Raw genomic sequence first — 22,005 nt, 5'->3', positions numbered from 1 at the left:
AATATTAGAGACACTAACAATCCTAAAACAGAATGAAAGAAAACGGAAAGTTTAGTTTCTATCTTATGTGCAGCTAGATGAATGCAACTTTGTTTGATTCACACCATGGATATATCTATTTTGTTCATGTTTGTGTGTTTCTGAACCTAATACCTGTACTCAGAGTACTAAATGCAGGTGATCCAAAATTCATTTATTCTCTTCTGTGAATTGGATTGAAGTTTTCTACCAAAAACAAATGAGTAAGGAAATACATTTCTGTAAAACTGAACCAAGAGATATATTTAAAAATATCAGTTTTGAAGTAAATTTTGATTTTGAGGTTTTCAACAAAAATCATGTATTTTGATACATTTTACATGCCACAGGTAACACCTAACATAAGACCACGAGGCAGAAAAAGCAAAATTGTTGCATGCATTGTACAGATAAGTTAATAAATGACTGTCCCCAAATTTTAGATCAAGTTCATCACTAAATCAAAATACTTATATTACATTTAAGGAATATTTCTTCACAAGATTCTTCCTCACTTTTACTGGGATTTTGTATATTACTGTGTGTGCGTGTGTGTGCTGTATTTACATCTAAGCATATGCACGCACACACACACATACACTTCTTCGGCATGGATGACTTTTATTATATTGCTCCTCAAATATTTTTTTTAATTTTTATTTATTTTTTTAATGTTTTATTTATTTTGATACAAAGAGAGACAGAGCATGAGAGGGGGAGGGGCAGAGAGAGAAGGAGACACAGAACTGGAAAGGCTCCAGGCTCTGAGCTAGCTGTCAGCACAGAGCCTGACGCGGGGCTCGAACCCACCAACGTGAGATCTGACCTGAGCCGAAGTCGGAGGCTTAACCGACTGAGCCACCCAGGTGCCCCAATATATTGCTCCTCAAATATTACAGACATACTCTTAACTTGTAACCCAATAAATGACAAGTTATTCTATCTTTAAAAATTTTAGTGTTTGGTGACACTGCAATATCCTATTGAGTGAACTCTCTAGCAACCTCTTGGGTTATAACATCAACGTCCAGAATCACCACTGTTTCTTAGAAGAAACCTGGATATTGTAAACTTGACCTCCATTTCAAAGATTTCAAAAGACTGGTGCAAATGAATATATATATAATTATATAATATATAACATATAATAATCATATTAAGGTAATATAGATTATATTATATAATTATATATACTATTACATATATTAGAACATTCTATATATATATATTACTTTAAGATGAGGTTACTTAGACCCAGAGAGAGAGTGACTTGCCCAGGATCACATAATGAAATGGTGGCAGAGATGTGACTCAGACACTCCACTCTAGTGCCCTTGTCTATTAATTAAGAGTATTAAACAAATCAGAGAGAAAGAAAAAAGCTTATGACATAAAATACTAATGGCTTCCACCATTATTTCATTTGTGATTAATTCCTTCATGGCTGGTAGACTGAGTGCAGAAGTAGAGTTCCTACCTGATTTGGCCAACTCTATTCCCTTCTAAATGTTAATTCCAATGGTCTTCTAAGGCCTTACATCATGACTTGCATGAAATGCTCTATAACTTGAAACAGGCTTTACCACATTTTCCACCTCTGCTACTAAATAAACTTGGGGTTCAATTTTCTCTCTGGGCCTCATCTTTTCCATCAATAATAGGAACAGATTATATTAGGTAGTTATGGGTGCCCATGGGTGCCCGTCCAGTGTAAGCATTCCATAAATTTTTAATAACTTTATAAGTAGGAAACAGTTCCACATACTTCAGGCTATAATATCTGTGAAAATCCCCAACTCTGATAGACTTTTCCTGAATACACTGATGAATCAACATTTGAGCAGAATTTATAGATGAATCAGTCCCCTGAGATGTTGATGGCATAAAAACAAATTTGAGTTTAGCCCAATATAATCCAATATAGTGTGAAAGTGTATTCCCAAATCAGCAACCTAGACCTTCCCTAGGACCTTTGTAAAGTTTTAAAGGGCTACACTATTTGAAAGAATACCCTTGAAGTTTGGGAAGACTTTGAATTTCAAATTCCACGTGGTTGTTTGACTCACTGTTCACTACGAAAATTTTTGATAATATTAAAATTATGCTTCTGACACGTAAAGTGTTCCTTTTATCTCCATTCAAGCTTCCTAAATAAGAAGGCTTCTTATGTAGGATGTTTTAAAACAACATCTCATTACATTTCCCTGCCTGAAGAAGAAAGCTAGGCAATCACTCCCAAGCGATGGGGAAAATTTCTGCTGGAAAACTAAACACATTCTAGGAAGGTTGTATTCTTTTAAAGAGGACTTCTTTTCAGGTCCTTTTTGAAGAGGAATTTTCAGGAAGAAAATTCAATGGAAATTTATCCTTTGCCCTCATCTCCCTGTCACATCTCCTGCAAAAGGTCTAATTCTCAGTATGACTGCATTTAGTCATTTTGTGGTGCTGCTAATAACCTGCAAACTTAAATGCTCCCTGGGAACAAGAAACCCAGAATGAGTTCATTTCTGCACTAATGGGACAACCTCAGATTATTTTCAATTGGATTTGTTGAGCTGATCATCTCTCTCTAAATTGCAACACAATGGTCATTAAAGTGAAAGTAACTATTTCCAAGTAAAAATAAAATGAAAATTGCATACCTTGATTTAAAGCTGTCAGGTGGCATGAGTTCCAGAGTATGAGTTGGTCCATATAGGTTTACCACATATAATTTGACGGTTGGGTTCATTTGACCTGCCTTTGAGAAAATGAGAGTTGTAATACAAATATATTAAGCATTAAAGTATATTGAAAAAGAAGAGTGTTTTGATTCCTTTACAATTCTGCATTAGAATCGGGAAAAAGTTTAATTTCTCTGAAGCAGAAATGATTTCAAATTCAACAACCCGATTGCCTTCAATTGTTTTTGTAGCTTGCTGTTTCTCAAGCATTTTAGTCAAACAATTAAAGGTGATGGAAAATCATGATGACTTTATTCATTAGGCATAGCTACTGTGTTCTTTCCCTAGAATAACACCACATTATAGGATAAGAAATGCAATGAGGAAAAAAGCTCAGCTAATTAAAAAGAAAAGAAGAAGAAGACAAAGAAAAAGAAAAAATATACAGAAGACCTGCTAATCTACATGGCACATGTTTAAAATTCCCCATTCCATTGCATTAAACATTCCTGTTTCCTTTTAAACTTTAGTGACCACTAGATGGGGTACAAGTGTCCCTTGGGAGGTGGTGGGCCACAGAGCACACGGCCCTCGCTAAGTAAGTGCCTAGCTAGAGGAGTAGAAAGACAATGATAAGAATAGGTACTAACTAGCCTAGAACATTAGTATGTTTCTGGTTCATAGTATGCGGTAAAGGCATTACATTAATCATCCTACTAAATGTTCCTACTTCGCACCTAAGATATAATTACAACCCTTTTCCAGATGACTATGGAGAAGCCAAGCAAACAGTGGAAGAGGGGATGTCCGATAACTGAGGAAGCCAGCATGTAAACCCCAGGATGCTCTTACCTGCGGCGGTTTTGCTTCAGTTCATTCCTACACAATAGTCTCCAAAGTCTTTCTAAATATAGTGTGAACTCATAGGGTGCAGAAAAAAGACCTTTCACCAATATATCTCAAGCCATTTGGAATGACTAAGAGAATATGTGTGTGAATAAATGACTTATTGAATCAGTCACACTGATTCAAACACACTACCTGTGGTGCAATGTGTTTCTAAACAAAGTACTGATGTGTCGTTGTGGCTGATGCTTTAGGAAGAAGGCGATATGAGATATATGAAGCAAGACGAGGAAATTAAAAGTGGATTGAATTAGAAGACTGACAAAAATCTAAGGAGGATGGTAAAAGTGATTTAAAGATGAGAAAGAAAAATCCATGTCCAAATAATTGGCATTGATAAAACCCAAAGTTGAGCAGGACCTGAAATAAAATAATGCATTCCACCAACACCCAGGGATAGCTCCTCAAGAACTGCGTTATTAGGCTACTAAATATGACTAGCATGGAGGGAAAGGCAGAAGAATGAATGGGTGAAGCACAAAGGATATTTAGGGCAGTGAAAAATACTCCGTGTGATACCCTAATGATGGACACAAGTCATTATATGTTTGTCCAAACCTACAGAGTGTACAACACCAAAGGTGAACTGTAATGGAAACTATGCACTTTGGGTGATTATGATATGCCCAGTGTAGCTTCATAAATTATAGCAAATACACTGCTGTAGTGAGGGATGCTGATGTTGTGGGAGTCCATGCATGTGTGGTGTGGAGGGCATGTGGGAATTCAGTCGCTTTCTCTCGATTTTTCTGTGAACCTTTAATTTCTCTTAAAAATGAAGCCTTAATAATAAAAATAACTAGCACATGTGTGGGGGTATATCATACACCGGTCAGAAGTTCTGAGCTGAAGAAAGGGGCCAGGAATATCTTCCACCACAGAACCACAACGCTATAAAGAGATGACGGAAATGGTTCATATAGTGAAGGGTTTCTGGAAGACAAGCTGTGATCCTGCCTCGCACAGTAGGCTCTGGTGTCAGATTTCATAAAGTTTTTCATTATTTTAAAACCCTCAAGTGCCTGGGCGCATTTGTCTTGGGCAATTTAGTTTTATACCATACACAGGAGCTCCCTTTCACAAAATTACTGTTTCAATTTAATTGTCATGATCCTCCCTGAAAAAAACGTGGCCTTATCCATTTTTTCAACCTACCCATTTCTCCCGCTTGACCACATATATTAAAAATTAGAGCTGGGATGTACTGTTTAGTAGTGCCATTCAGAGTGGCGATCTTTGGCCAGCAGCGGGCGTCCATTAGGACCCATGGCATCTTAGAAACACAAATACTCAGCCCTACACAGACTCAAAATCAGAATCTCTAGGCATAGACCACGATTCTGTGTTTTAACAAGACTCTCAGATAACTATAATTAGTATGCAAATTTGATAAGACACTGATATATATGTATATTTTTTCAACTATATTTATTATTGCTAGTATATGTAGTAATACATATATCTAATAATATATAGTATACATATATTTAATATATATGTGTGCATATGTATATATTATACATGCATCTATATATATGTATATAAATGTGTGTGTATATTATATATTATAGGGCAGTGGCCACCAAAGGTGTTAACCTGCATCACAATGACCCGGCGGGCAGGCGGGCCTGTTTAATAAGATTTAACCAGCATTTCTCATGTCATGGGACACAAGAATCTGCATTTCTAATGGTTTCCCAGGTGAAGCTGATTCTGCTGGTAAAAGTATCACATTGTGAGAACTGGTTTAGCTTAACCTTGAGTCAGCGAAGCCTGGGTTTCCATTTTGACTTACTTACTGAATATAGGCCTTGGGCAAGATGTTAAAGATCCTCAAGTATTGTTTTCTATTTGATTATCAAACGAGACAATACTTCTCTGAGAATATGTCACTAGTCAGAAGTTCTGAGGCAATGGAGGTTTCCTTTCTGTAGCTTAAAAGTAGCTCATAGTGTTGTCAGATAGACTAACAAAAAGGTAACTTATACAAATGTTTAGGAGCGCCTGGGTGGCTCAGTCGGTTAGTCCTCCGACTTCGGCTCAGGTCAGATCTCACGTTCGTGGGTTCGAGCTCCAGGTCAGGCTCTGTGCTGACAGCTAGCTCAGAGCCTGGAGCCTGCTTCTGGTTCTGTGTCTCCTTCTCTCTCTGCCTTTTCCCCTCTCATGCTCTGTCTCTCTCTCTATCAAAAATAAATGAAACATGAAAAAAAAAAGTCTAATTAAAAAAAAAATGTCTAAAACAGTATACAGTACTGAATTAGAAAGATATTATCATTAAGACACTGACTTTTCTGGTTGGTGAAAAACTGTGGCTATTATTTTTTGATAAACTCATTTAGAAAAAAGAGAAATTAAATTTGATCTTTTTGTCAGTTCTTATCAACGATGCATAATTTTATGACATCCTTTGTCAAAGACATAGATTGTATTTACCATATAATAAGACAGTTTTTGTTTGTTTGTTTGTTTTTAATGTCTGCAGCTCTGTGTGTTTATACCTGCAGAGGGTCACGGATAACCCCATTAGCTTTTACATGAAAACAAATGAAACATTGTGTACACACATGGCCAATTTTAGATAAGAAACAAACATTAGGCCATTTCCAAAATTCAGCTGTCCAGCATTCTATAATCTCAATTAGATTTTTATCTCTCCGTGGAGTTTTGAAATTAAGCACACACTGCAAGTTCATTTGCACCTTTTAATATCTGGATCATTTCAATAGTTTGCAAATTAGAGGAGTTCATCTATTTGCTTTTTACAGTCACATTTGCCAGAAAGACTGCATATCTACAGAATCCTTCCTCTATAATTCTGAAACACAAGCCTCAATAATAATTAACCTTATTTTACTGGCAACTAAATTGTCATTAAACGAGATAATGCTTTAATTAAGAAGATTAACCTGAGGTTACTGAGATAGAACTGTGCCTCTCTTTTGTGCTGAATTGCCAATGATAGGGTATTTTATGAGTTCTGAATCATGCTGAATTAAGTAAAATACAAATATATTTGTTTAGTGTGGGTATTTCATTAGTAAATCTGACCACATTGAGTACTTGCTACACTTATTTTAATCTAGTTTAATTTGAAGCACAATTTAGTGTGAACTCTATGAATTACTGCAATGTCTAATGTACTACTTTTTGTAAGATTATTGCAAAAGTAAGAGCAAATCAAAATGATACAGCTGTTAGTGGAAGAACTAACAATTGTTTTTTTGTTTTTTGTTTTTAAACCAGGGTGGGAAATAATGGCTTTCAAAGTTGAAGTAATATACCCGAAATTATACTGAAAAGTATTCTGAGAACAAGGATCATGCTCAGACCTACTTTCTTTGAGTCCATTTGTCTTATGTTCCTGGGCAGGGAATCCTACAAAAACCTTCTGAGGATTTAGGATTCTTTGTTTTGGGGTGGCCGCTACAATAGCTACCTTTCCTTTGTGTTTAATACTCCTCAGTGGTAGCCATTAACACACACTGAGGACTTTTACCTTGCATTACATGTCTTTATCTATGTATCAATTATTTATTTAACTACATATCTGTATATCCATCCACCCAGCCAGCCATCATCCATCTGTATCTATCTATCTACTTACTTACCTAACATCTATCATCTATTTAATATCTACCTATCTATTGATCGATCGATCTACCTAACATCTATCATCTATCTATTTATCTAACATCTATTTGTCTAACCTCTATCTATCAAACTATCTATCTATCTATCTGTCTGTCTGTCTGTCTATCTCAGGTATGAGACCAAGAATGTATGTATATCCTACTAAGTCATTAGGAGTAAATGGAGCAGATAGAGCTCCATATATATTTGGTAATTTGACAAGAAGATATTTTGATTCCATATATGTCTTCAGATATATAAGTTAACCTCAGGTAGTTTTACAGAGATAGACAGGATCAAAAAATTTGAGTTATTTTTCCTGTTCTTAAAATAATTCTGACTTTTAGAAGAGGACTTAGCCATTTAGAGAGCTCAGTTTGTCAATTTATAAATAGAGGCAATTGTGAAGGGATCCAAATAAGGGAAAAAACAGTGAAAATATCTCTGAAAATATGAATATTATTAGTACACATGATTTGTACAATAGCAAACATTATTGTTTTATGCCTAGCTTTACTACTGAGAGTTATAAAATAATTAACTAAATAATAATTTATTAAAAACAAAGGCTTATCAACCCAGTATCTTCTGAATTAAATTTCTCAGATATTTCTATTTGTCTATGTGTTTGCCTCAGTCTTTTAAAATTATGAGGCCTAAGAGTGTCCAAGTTCAAGCACCAGCAGCCTCCACCTGAGAAGGTAATGTGAAAATGCACCTACTGCGTATGGGAGTGTGAGTCCTACAATTCCCCGCTCCTCGTGGGACATGAACTGCAAAAAAGTTGTTTCTTCCCTAGAGCTGATTTTATTTCCTTTTTTTGCAGCGAACAAACTGAACAGTTGGGTGTGACTATCTTGCCTATTCACATATGCCTTTCACAGTACGCCGCTTCATTTTGTATTTAAATTGTCAGGGGAACTTTCAGTACCATAAGTAAATCAAATGATGTGAGAATTAATACATTTGCGAAGTCTTTTCAGTCATTCTCTGGGGGGGAAATGGTGCAGGTATTCCATATAGGAACAAACTGTCATTCATAAAACATGGCTAAATCTATATTAGAGAAGTCAAAAGCTGTGTACTTGAAGTACAATAAAAATCTCTTGGTGAATATGATTATTTTGTTGTTAGGCCAAGTTGCCATTTTCTCCTGAAGAGCACAGAATACATGCACCATCTAACTTATATCCAGAAAAGACCCTAAACATAATATTTCAGAATCATAGAAACAGATTCCTCTCAATTCTCCTATCTTTCTCAACTATAAGACAGTCATTTAATACTACAGTCTGTGGAAGGAAGACAAGATGGAGAGAAACAATCAAACCAACAAAAATCATAAAAACAAAACTACAACAGATGGTACAGAATCCCAATGAAGAAACACTTCTTATTCCTGACTCTATATTCAAGCCAGCCTCTTTCCTTCTTTCCTTCCTTCCTTCCTTCTTCCCTACCTCCTTCCTTCCTTCTCCACTTTGAGTAACCTAAATCTGGCGGATGAGAGGAAAATAAAAAAAAAAAAATCACCCCTACCCTGACCATGCCTTTACTGTAAGTACAGAATAGCATGTATGATGGGTAATCTGTCCAATACCTTGCCCAATTAATGTAATGCACAAGTTGAAAGCCACAAAACTTATCATGCTTGGGAAACATAAAGTACAATTCATAAAAGGAATGCTCAAAAATAGCTTCTAAATTGAATAAGCAGGTATCTCTTATTAAATTAAAAGGTGAAATGTGTAAAGTGGAATTTAAAAACTTTCCTATAAAACACTGTTACATGATTAATGCATAGAGGGCCTTACCTATAAGTCTTTTTCTTTGTAATATAAACCATGGGGTAAATACATTTTTAAAAATAGACCTGAAGTTATGCCATATGATAGAAAAACACAGTTACACTCCAGATGTTTTTGCAGCCTGCTCCCTCTTTGAAAATAGTTTTGCTCTCTGGGCAAGACTTCCGTATTTGCCTCACTCAATAAAACAATTCCATCTATCTTAGCTATGCCTGGCTATGGCTCTACCCCAGCATGTTATAAAGTATGTTCCAGAGTATGCTTTGCCAAAATAATGCTGATGTTAATACTAATACTAATAAATTCTTTATGCTTAGTCTATTCTTTATAGAGATTCTTTATGCTTAGTCTATTCCTTACCGGAGATACTTTATGCTTAGTCAATTTTTTATGGGAGATTTATAATACACATTAACATATAGTATATTAAATGCTCTAAGAAATCATCTGAGAGAAGTTAAAAAAATTTTTTTAGTTGAGAAATTTCAACTCATTTAACCATGGGGCTTTTTTCTTCTCTTATAACACCTATTAACAACTGGAATATAACAAATGTTAACAAACAGAATGTATTTTTGGAGACTTCTGTGCCCTAGTATTAGTGCTGCCCCTTATCTCTTCTCACCTTCTTTCTAACTGAGAAGGTGAGAGAAAACAAGAATAAGAGCATCCAAGGAGGAAAAAATGCAGCATAAGTGACAGTTCTGAAACCCTAAATCCCCTCTACCTCTTCCTACCAGAACACTGTGTACTTACAGGCGACTGCAAGTTCTAAAAAGATGAGACTGCCAACCAGTAGGAACAGCTTCTTTTTTTCTTCAAAGGCAACTTGTTCATGAGCCAAGGATCCTATCAATCAAGTCAACGGTGCAGAGAGAGAGAACAAACTCGTACTTCCACAATACTTACCTTAGGATAGGGATACTGCTTTCCTTTGGGATACAATGCTCCAGTAAACCGAGGAATAACCATGTTAGGCACCAACGAGTCATTTATCATCAGGAAGGCAAGCCTTTCTCCATCTGGTGACCACCAGTGGGCAATGTGAGAATGCAGAAGTTCCTCTAGAATAAATGAGTGTTATTTGAAACCAACTGTAGAGATGTGGGCTCAGTGACCCACAAACATCTGTCCTTGAAATCTCCATTGCAAATATACATTTTTTTCCTATACAGTGTGTTGGATTTTATCAACATCATGGAGAATTCTTTATTTCTGAGTTACCCTTTTAGTCCCAGGAAAGCAGATGCAATGAAAAGAAAGAATGAAGCAATGAAGTCAATATTTCATAGACCATCAGCCAATGTGAACAGAGAAGATGAAAGCACTATTGGGACAAAAAGAAGAAGAACAGTAACTGAAGACTGAAATATGGCATAAAACCATATCCATGTCACATTCATATTTACATTCAATCATATTTCCATCATCAAACAAGTTGAATACCTGCTAGACTCATGAAATTATTTTAAGCTCTAAGGAAATAGAATAAGAAATATATTGGATATCTTTCATGTGAGCAGATCCACTATTCATTTGTCTATACCCGCTTTCTGGCCAGTAAGTTAACTTGTATGAACTACAGCAAAAGGGTTGCCATGCCTTCCGGAAAATGGCCATTATGGTTCAATGGCAAGATATCAGAAGGAGAAGAGTGAAGTCAGAGTATTTACTCCCTGAGCCTTATCCTGAAATGACACTTAAGGCTTGATATATGTTTTAAATAATATCACCACTCCTGTCAATGCAGTCTTTTCTATGAAATTTTCTCCTTTTGTATCGTGTAATGAATGGTCCATCTCTGTGGACATAGAGGTGGTATGGTAACTTGGTTGCTGCTTGTCTAGATTATAGTTCTGTCCTTTATGGTTCATTTTGTAAATGTGGTCTCTTTGTAAATAGATCTTCAGATTTCTGAATGTGCCAGCTCTTTCCTTCTGGCATCCTGACAATTACTGTGAAGAATACCAGCAATAGACTCAGAAAAGAGATCTTTAAAATTAGGTTTTGAGATTAAGTTGGAGATCTATATCTGTGTCTGTATCTATATATCTATATCTTTCTATATCTGCACCACCTTTGATGTGACCATCACCTTCCCAGGAAGGAACTGGAGCATAAATAATCCATAGCAAAGGATGGAATCATGAGTAATCCATTGTCACTGGTGAGGATGCAGAATGAAATGCAGAGAGAGAGGAAAGGTTTGGGGAGGATCATTGGTGGCGGCACTTAATTACTACAATGGCAGCTATAAAGATTAAAAATGAAGTTCACATGGATCAGATGACACCTCAGGGAGATTACATAGGAATAAACTGAAATGGAAACAATGCCTGCAAAATCAAGAATACAAGAAAGATCACCAAGGCATCTCTGAGGGAGTCCCTCTCTTCTGCAGTTACAGGCAGTTAAGGCAGAGGTCCAAGAGTACACACTAAGGGTTGCTGAGCCACGACACACATTAGCAGCTCAACACCAGTTGTTGTTTTAAGCTAAGACAGAGATATTAGTGAAGTACTGGGACCCTGGCACATAGGATAAACATGCTTGGGTAAATGTGTACAGCACACTTATGCTTTCTGGACCAGCCTCATAAATAAAACATTGTATAGTGGAATGTCACTATATGTGTCTAATTTTATGGATGAAGATGCTGAACCTCAAAATTCCCACAAGTCTTCTTGCTGACAGAAGCAGCCTCTATCCTAGGGAGGTAGACATCCTCTGCATAAAGGCAGAGTGAAGATAAATCCCCGTAATGTTTATGAGAGTTCTATCCCCCTAGGGGAGAATTTGGAGATCTAGTAGCATGGTATACACTTAGATATCTCTTCTAAAGTGAGAGAAAATTTGCTGGAATTGTACTCATGCAAAAGTGAAGAGGGAATAGATTCTTCAGATTCCGAAGAAACAACTGAAGCCATATTCACATATGCTGCCCTGTTCTACTTCCCAGACAACCTGTGAAGCTGCTGTTCTGAGCAGAATCTGTGCAAGAAGGACTATGCAGCAGACCAAGGCCATTGTGCAACCCTTTCTACCATCTTCGCCTTGTGACCCAGCAGATACAATGCTAATATGAATCTTCATGATAAACAGAGATGCTGTGTGGAGCTTCTGAAACTCACTGTATGGCAATCAAAACATAGGCACTACATGCTTTAGGAAAGGCCATTTCCTCCTGTGCTGATTAATGTCCTCTATTTCAAAAGCAGATTTCTATTGGGATCTTGCAGAAACAATTAGCCTGACTATGGGATACCTAGTGTCTATGCAAGCCAGATTGCCCATCATGAACTGAATGTTATCTGATTCACTGACCATAAAACCAAACACCTACAGCAACATCCCACTATGAAACAGAAGGGGTATCTATGGGATGGGGCAGAACACATACGTAAAATGCCCAGAGTGTTACATCCTCTGCTTTACTCTCTTTCCTTCAGCTCATATCAAAACCTCTAGATAGGTTTCCTAATACATGTTGGCAGGGGAGGAATAAATGCAGGTCTGGTTTATGGGCAGGTTTGTATGATGTACTTGAAGACTGTGGAGTTGGAAAGGCTGTACTGCAGTCTGACTGAGGAATGCCATTAAAAGACCAAACTAGATGTAACTCCTTCCAATTGGAAGACTTTTGAACAAGATATGTAGTTTTCTACCTTTTGTGGAAGGTGAATTGGCTTGAAGCATGGATCCAACCTGACTCATGCACAGTAACTAATAAAAGACCTGATCAGAGTTACAGGAAGAGTAAAATTAGAAAATTGGTGACATGTAAATGTAGGGAAAGATAACTGGCATCCCAAAAGGGGTGAACATGTAAAAATGTGAAGATCAGTATGTCCTACTTAATATCCACCAGAATGCATCCATAGCAGGGGAGGCTCTCAATAATCAGATGGGCGATATGACTACAAAGTACAGGTCAGTCTACTTCGGCTCCCACCATTTCCTGCCACCAATAGTAGTTGTCATTAAACTCCTGATACGGCATTCTTTCCCAGCAGGACCGGCTGGCTACCTGGTGGCAGGTAGATCACATGGGAGCCATTCCATCAAGAAAGGATAGCATTTTCTCATTATAAAGACACACACATATTCTAGTTTAGATCTGCCTTGGCTGCTTGAAGTCCTGTCAGCACTGCTATTCATGGACCTACAGAATAGCGTACCCATTATCACAATTATTCACCCACATCACCCCCAAAGAGAAAGAATATTATAGCAAAAAGAAAGCCAATAGACTCAGACCATAAGATTCGCTGACCTCCATTAGCTATATTCTTCTCTAGCTCAGTTTTGGCCCTATAAAAACCTTAAAGGTAGGATGGCATCATACAGCATGTATGTGTCTCTTTCATAGCCAGGAGGCACACGTCTAGGAACTAGGGGTTAGACGTGTAGCATTCTCTTTCACTATCACACCATTAACCCACTAGACATCTATTGTTTCTTGTCTTCATAATAAGGAGATCAGTGGGGTTAGAAATTCAAATGCCTAAGGGGGTATTGCTCCCAACAGGGAATGTCATAATTATGTTCCTCTGAATTAGAAGCTGAAATTTCCCCCTGATCATTTGGGGCTCAATAGGCCTAGAAAAAAAGAAAACTGACAGGAAACTTAGTCAGTGTGTCTGTCTAATAATTAATCCAATCTGCCAGGAAGAATATATATGCCGTTGCTATACAAAGGAGAGGAAAGAAGAATATATCCAGACTCAGGAGATTCACAAATATACCTTGTTCAAGTCTATCTCATTTTCCAATTCTACATTTCCACATTCCAATTTCCATTTCAATGGAAAACTAAAATTGTAGCAACCTAATTAAGAAAAAGAAGCAGAAGAATAAGATTTGGCAGGGATAAAATTTTGGTTTGATCTACTAGGTAAATAACCTATGTAGTCAAAATGCTGGCAAAGAGTAAAGGGAAAAGGAATGATTAACTGAAAAAGGAGCTATGGTTACTAGTTAAGGCCTTATTTCATGTTTAATGGGGGCATTTCCCCTGAAACCTTATATGAAAAACATAAGTGTTGGTTGTGGTTATACATTCAGGCAGGAATATAAACTGGACTGATACCACTCTACAACGAAACAGTATCAGATGGAACTTCATGTGTTCTTTCAAGGACACAAGGATTATTTATTTAAATAATAATAATAATAATAATACCGTCTTGATCTCTGAGTTTCTGTTAGCCATGGCCAAGATGAAACCAAACAAATCAAATGAAGGAAATAAAGTTAGTGAATGATATTTATTTTTTTGGTTCTCACCCACTGGACTCATGTGAGTCTGGCTATGTTTCCCAACCCAAACTTACTACTTCTATTACTGTAAAAACTATAGGATTCCCCCTTTGTAGGTTCTACTAACAGCTTACTTACCATTCCCACTTCAGGTGTTAATGGCTAAATCATTACTAGCCACAGATTGCTACATATCCCTTGTCTTTAATAAGTGACCCCTTCATAGTTAAAAAGTTTAATACTATTTTGAATGTGCCATTTTTTTCCAATTGTAATCCTGACACTGATTTGTACCACTTACTCACAAGTCATATGAGGAAACCCATCCACAGGACACACAGAAAAAAAAGGCTAAATGCCAAGTGGGTATAAATTCTTATAAGACTTAAAGGTACAGGTACAGAGAGATCAGATCGTATTGCCTACAATCAACACTCAGAATTTTTAAGAAGTGGGTTCTATCCTAGCTGTGAGTATGTATGCACAAGTACTGCCCAAGAATAAGAATGGCCCAGATTTGTGAGCACCTGTCAGTAGAAACTAGGTATCCCCTACTCTAATTTATTTTGGTGTGATCCATGTCTAAAGTTGTTCCTCACACAAAAAAAAAAGTTAAAATAGCAAAGAAGTACACACAAAATGTTTTGTGACTTCCTTCAGGTACAAAAAATTAAGCTAACTGAAATGGGAAGGAGATAATAAGAGAATCTTTAATATGTATCTCCTTAAGAGTTCTCTTGGATAAAGGACACACTTTTTTAATTGCAACTAATAGGGACTCTTACTCATGAATTGAAACTTCTTACGTTAATTATGTTATTTACAAACAGTGTATTTCTACAAATTGCATTCCATTCCATTCCAATGAAGGTTTGGTTCCTCTTTATGTTTATTACAATGGTTAGAATATCTCATTGCACCACAGATGGAGTTTTCAACACATGTTGTTTTATATCAAAAACACTTAGAAACATAGCCTCAACACAGAGCACTTACAGAAAACTAATATATAATCATTGTGTTCAGATCAACATGCTATTCTGAAAAGTAAGCTGATTTTATCCATTTGTGGTTTAGCAACTTAGATAAGATATCCTGAGTATGCTCCTGCCACCCATAGGGTTCTGTGGTTGAGTTTTCCTCCTTTATTTTATGTACCTCACTGTCAAGTTTCTTTAAAAAGTTGTCTATATTCATAAACTTATCACTTCCCATGTACACCTCTATCCACTGTTGTCCTGCTTCTGGTACCACAAACTGACTGATTTTGCTTTTATCAATTTCTGGTAGCAAATCCAACAGTTAACTGTGCAATCCTTAGCTTATTTGACCTCCAGAGACTCAGCACTCTGTTATTCTGCCCTCCTCTGGCTTCTATGGCTGCCCCTCTAATTTTTTTCTTTTATCTGCCATAGTCCAGTTATACTGAGATTTAGTAAGTGCACAATAAATATTTGTTGAATCAATGAATGGATAAATGTGACTTACTGTATTCAAGAGAAGGAAGAAAAAACAAACAAAACAAAAATAGGCATTTTGAGTTATTCTCAGTGAGCAACCAAAAAATGTATCGATTTCCATCTCTTGATAAGGATATTGTTAACACTGTGAATTTTTTCTCTCACTTCTTTATTCTTGTCATTCTTTTTAAAAATTTATTTTTTATGTTCTTTATTTATTTTTGAGAGACAGAGAGAGACAGTGGGAACAGGAGAGGGTCAGAGAGAGAGGGAGACATAGAATCTGAAGCAGGCTCCAGGCTCTGAGCTAGCTGTCAGCACAGAGCCCGATGCAGGGCTTGAACCCATGAATGTGAGATCATGACCTGAGCCGAAGCCGGACGCTTAACTGACTGAGCCACCCAGGCGCCCCTATTCTTGTCATTCTTAAACCTCAATGCACAGACCATTTCTTCTATTAAGTGACTCTATATTCCGCGCTCCCATTAGAATTAATTCTATTTTTATTTCTATTTAGTATTTTGACATGTAGTTCTATTTGTATTTATATTGATCATGCTCCAAATGGTTTCTTATATAATTGTTGTTTACAGTTTTTCACTCCAGTAATTTGGAAATATCCAAAATATAGAGACACTATTGCTCATCACATTGTACTCAGATAATCCTGGAAAGATATACATACTCAATAATTACTGAATTGAATATTGAAGAAAGATTCCTTAAAAATACATTTATAAATCATTTAGGCACAATGGTTTCAATATTTCATATGCTCAAATAACAGAGTCATAGTCATTTTTTGTTTCTATTTAATAATTTCAATATTTTATGAAATTTTTCAAAGCTATAAACTTGGCAGCTATGCACTTTACTTTCTTTTAGCAAAACATTCATCTGATATCTTATTTAGTTAAGTTAGTATGTTAAGTGAGCCAATTTATATGAGTAACAGATGCATGTGGTGTGAATTATGTTAAAAATGATGCATTATTTTGAGCATGATGTTTTATTTTCCTCTTGAACTCCAACTCTTTAAAACACATTATATTTTATTTTCCTTGACTTTCCTTAGGAATTGAATAATACTACAAATAAAAAGAGGCTTTAAAATTACACTTTTAAAGACCAAAAAACTCGACATAAGGGCCTTTACTTGGGATCAACAGCCACACTCACAGATTGGCCTAGATCTAAAAAGTTTAAGCCATACTATTAAAATGTGCCACAAAACATTTTATTATCCTTTATCTTTTTTCCCTATGGTATTTAGTGAGGAAAATTTCAATTAAACAAAGTGTAAATATTACATGTTACTTCTTGAGTCTCCCACACAATACTAATTGAGACTGTAATTGATTTCTGGAAAGTAACAAGAAGGAAATCTCCACATTACTGTTGAAGATCTTATGTATTCCTAGTAGATATCATTATGCTGTGGTGACTGTACTGAAGGGAAAAAAGAAGGTCTGGATTCTGGGAGCTGATGGAAACTTGGAAAAGCAAAATGATAGAGGGACATGAAGGTATTGTGTGGCTCTTCAAACATAGGTTGGGGATGACAGGCAAAATAGAGGAAAAAATTAATGACCTCTGAATGGCCTAAATCCCTCTGTCAAACCTTAACACTGATTCCCTTGGTATAGTCCCTTCTCTTGGAAATAAAGCAAGGATTGAGGGAAGTCTGTGGTCAAAGCCTTTGGTTGAAAAAATAGACCAGGGAAATCTAATGTCTCAGGTACATATGTATGCCATTCCTTAGGGACTGATGAAAGGCATGGAAGTGTAACAGGTAAAGTAGACCAGGACTAAGCACTGGATTTGAGGACACGCATTCAAGTGCCAGGTCTGGCACTCATGAACTTTGAGGCCAGGTCCAAGTCACCTACCCTGAGTCTTGGTTTCCTCTGTAAATGATTAAATATGTTAGTACTATGAGGATTCAATCACATAGCACATTTGAAATTTGGTAGTATACCTACAATATAAAAGCCAAGGGATTGAATTTCATCTGAATGGTAAAAACTAAAATTTTTCAATTTCTCTTTTAGAAAGTATCAGAACTGCAGAGTTATTACAGAAGAGTTTTATTTTCTGTTTGTCTTTCCTACCCCCAACATAATGTTCACTCTCCACCTGAATATATATAATTTCAATCTCTAATTAAGAAAATAAACTTATTTGTCAGAGAATGGTCTTTAATTTCTCTTGTGACAATTTTATTAAAAATGTAATGCAAAAAATTACATAAAGTCATATGTAATAGGACATATCCTAATGTAAAGGACAGAGGCCCAAGTCACAAGTCAGTGCATTCAACACTGAGTAGACTTAGAAGTCCTATGAGGTAAGGGATCACATTTGTCACCCAAGGTAGCATGCTAGCGCACAGTGAAGCACCAATGTTCCCATTAAATTATGTTTTGCTTCCCTGACGCCCACTACTCTTATGAATGCCTTCTCTTTGGGTCTGTCACCATTATTTACTAGTGACCCAAACTAGAAGCCAAGGAATCATTCTTGACTTCTTCTCATCTACTCCATCCATTTAATGACTAAGATCTATTTTACTGCCTCATCAATTTTAGAATCTTCCCTCCTTCTTATTGCTTTAACCCTAGTACTCATTATCTCTTGACAGAACATAGGAAAAGCTTCCCAGCTAGTCACTAGTTCTGTCTGCTATTTGATCCTGGCTTTACGCTGTAGTCAAAATGATCTATTTATATGGAAGCTCTAATATTGACACTCCCTTACTTGAAAAGCTCTATTAGTTTCCCCATTTACTAGTGAAAAAAAATAATTGAAGTCCTGGATTATTTTTAGGGTCACCATCCCTTGTTTCTTGCTGTCTTCCTTTTTCTTAAATTTTATCCCCCAATAATACCAAGCAGATTTTAGTTCCCAAGGTGTACACCAAGCTATTTAACCTTGCTATGCTCTTGCAAGCTTTTAACTGTTGCTTAGATTTCCCAACCTAATTTCTTCTTTTTCAAGTATTTTCATTTAAATTCCAGCTTAGTTAACATATGGTGTAATATTGGTTTCAGGTATACAATATAGTGATTCAGCACTTCCGTACACCTGGTGCTCATCACAACAGGGGTACTCCTTAATTTCCATCACGTATTTAATCCCCCCCTCAATATACCTCCCCCTTGGTAACCACCAGTTTGTTCTCTAAGGTTGAGAGAGAGGTAAGAGTTTCCTGGTTCTCTCTCTCTCTCTTTCTCGCTTTTCTCTCTCTCCCTCCTTCCCTCCCTCCCCTCTGTTCAATTTGTTTTGTCTCTTTAATTCCATAGTTTCTTCATTCCCATCATCAATATTTTGAAAATAAAGGGCATCTCTTACCTAGCCCCTCTCCATAAAAGATGTTTAGTTCTTGCTACCTAGACTCCTGGAACTAACCAGGTTTCAAATTTGTTCTCCAGATGTTTCTTTAATTCATTGGGCCATCTCAGGCCCCACCAATAATTTATCTTTTTGTCGCTTTGACACTCTGGACCAAAGACCCCTACTTATTACTTTGTGTGTTTGAAATTTTTTAAATTTTATCCATAACTATATTGATATTTTCAAAATAGTTCCCACTATTCCTCAGAATAAACTGTGGTCTCTAAAATATTTTATTATTTGAAGTTGGCATATACACAAAAATATAGGTATAAATATACATCTGCACATATGCATATACATTTCAAAGGCTACAATGTCTTTTCATTAATAAAATAACTACACCCAGCAAAATGTTTCTCTTAACGGAAGGTCCTTAAAGTAGTACTGTGTTTAGTTCCCCGATGAATCTCAGCATCCTTACAAATACTTGGAAAATAGGAAGGCTTTAATAATACCTGTTTAATGATGGACTGGTTGAATAAATGAATGAGGTAAGTGATTTACTTTTCTTACAGACTTAAAAACATTGACTCTGAGGTAGAAAGATGTGTTTGGCAATATTGTTCAAGAAATAAAATTTATTTTCTCGATGGTCCTTAGCTTTCTCATTTCTAATCAAAGACAACTAACTTAGTTTAAATCTTGACATGTTGCCAAGATCAGTTGTGGAGTCGGAACCCTCGGTTTTTGAGTCTTCCCCAGGAAATCTGTGCCTATAACCCAGCTGACAATTGGTGGATGATCAAATTGGATAGAGGTTTTCATGCTCTGATTCCTTTTTATATTCTTAGCTATCATGAAACTTGATTCACCAGTTACTGCAAATAACTCTATAGGTGGGTTTTATTTTGCTCCCCATGCAATGGCTTTTAAAATGTGACAGACAGTCACATTCTTAATGGGAATGACTAAAATTAAGTGCCTTTCATATACTTTTTGAACAGTAAAGATTTTTGTTTTTTCTTTTCCATAGTCAGAAAAATTCAGCATCTACTTCCAGAGTGACATAAGGTTATCATTCACTTTCATTAGTTAAGCACCACCAAAATAAAATCTATCTAATCTGAACAAAATGTATGTGCACACACACGTGTGTGTGTGTGTGTGTGTTGTGTATACACATACCCCCAAATGTGGAATCTAATATGATATTAGTAGACTTGAATCACAACCAGCCAAAATACAAGTGCATGCAAAGACATGAAATCATGAAGGCAATTTTGAATGAAAATAAGAAGAAATGGAGCTATAAGTCTTGCTACAGAGTGAACAGATTTCTTTTACAGATTTTGTATAAAAATATGTCATTTGTGTTCTTTTGAAACTAAATCTATTCAACTCACCTTCATATAACCAGTCAGAAATCCCATTAAAAATAATTCCTTCTTTTCCAGAAGATGTCAGCCTCAATGAACTGCTCTTTATATCAGGTTGATAGTAGATATTATTTTCAAAAATATAAATCTGGTCCAGAAACATATAAAACAAACAAAAAAACCCCAATATATTAGGAAGCTTTTAAAAATACTTTCATACAAAACAAAACAAAATAAAATATTCATACTATAGAATAATTGCTGAGGACCTTACTTTCAGGCTCTCTGTTTGTTTTTATGTAATGCATACATTTGCATTGCTTTCACTGACTAATGGCACTTTCCTTCCTTATCATATCAATATCACATTGTCATGTAGAAATCACGCAATACTGGTATTGAAGCTTTTAAATCTGTTTTATCAACAAGAATTTTTCATCTATTTATATATTTTTTACCACAAAATTGATTTGGGGTTGAGTAGCTCTTTGCATACTTAACGGGACTGATAAACCGTCTCAGATGCGATTTTAGTGACAGCCAACTGCCAGCTTAAATGCTTCAATTTGGGGCCTTTACTTTTAGCAAAATGGATTTGGCCATCGATAAAATAATCTCTGGAGAATCCTACGGATTCCATCCAGCCTGATTCACAAATACCCTGGTGAAAGGAAAGGGTGGCAAAATTCCCTTGAAATGATTAATGGAGCACACCTTGCCATGTCCCACTCTTTGCTGGCCATTCTTTCCTAAGTAATGTAGCACTACTAATCACTGTGGGCTTGAGGGTTCAGGAGAGGGTTTTAATTTGAACACATCACAAAGTCTTCCAAAATAATATCATCATCCACAACAGTCCCCCCGACAGGAACAACAATAGAAATTGAGCAGGATCTGTACACACAAAAGGATGTGTCTTTAATAGAGAAAATTCAGGATAAAATTATCTATAACCCATATTTGAATTTTTGAAATCCTTTTGTTGAGTAATCTCTACACCCAATGTGGGGCTTGAACACACAACCCTAAGGTCAAGAGTCACACACTCTACTGACTGAGCCAGCCAGGAGTCCCACATGTCTGTAAGTTAAATGCCAAACATTTCAAATTGCTGGCCTATCGTTAATATAACCTTCAGAGAACCATGCTTCATCCACATGTTGGGGGGAGTAGAAGACTATCAAATGGAAGAAGATTGCATTCTAGAGTAAACATTCTGCTAGAAAGGTAGAAGTTGGCTAGCACTCTTGTGTTCCAACATGCTACAGGACCACTATACAGTAGCAAACAGAGCAAACACAAGAAGTTCTGATATAATCCTCTAATTACATCCTAGATTTTAAATATTGGGGTGAAAACTGATGAAAACAATATTAATATCCAGAAAATTTCATTGATATTCTACTTTAATTCTGGTGATTTGGCAAGGATATAAACAGCAGATCTAATTAATCATTTCAACACTACATGTAATTTATATTACAGTTAAGAATGCCAATATAAGAATGAGAATTTAAAGGGGGGGTGGGAGTAAGAAAGCTATGAACAG

At 36.2% G+C, this 22,005-nt stretch overlaps 1 protein-coding gene across 1 annotated transcript in view; it reads right to left on the bottom strand.

The window, feature by feature from the left end:
- Positions 1-22,005, bottom strand: part of DPP10 (dipeptidyl peptidase like 10) — a 617,838-nt gene that overhangs the window by 95,493 nt on the left and 500,340 nt on the right. Inside the window, exons 8-10 of the mRNA XM_029933326.1 lie at positions 20,484-20,604; positions 9,935-10,089; positions 2,661-2,758 (exon numbers count right to left, since the gene is read on the bottom strand). Of these exons, the coding sequence (XP_029789186.1) occupies positions 2,661-2,758; positions 9,935-10,089; positions 20,484-20,604 (374 nt within the window). The remainder of the gene's footprint in view (positions 1-2,660; positions 2,759-9,934; positions 10,090-20,483; positions 20,605-22,005) is intronic.

This window comes from Suricata suricatta, chromosome 3 (genome assembly GCF_006229205.1).
Source record: "Suricata suricatta isolate VVHF042 chromosome 3, meerkat_22Aug2017_6uvM2_HiC, whole genome shotgun sequence".
NCBI lineage: Eukaryota > Metazoa > Chordata > Mammalia > Carnivora > Herpestidae > Suricata > Suricata suricatta.
Note: the sequence above shows the minus strand (reverse complement) of the source record. Positions and strands in the feature narration are given on the sequence as shown.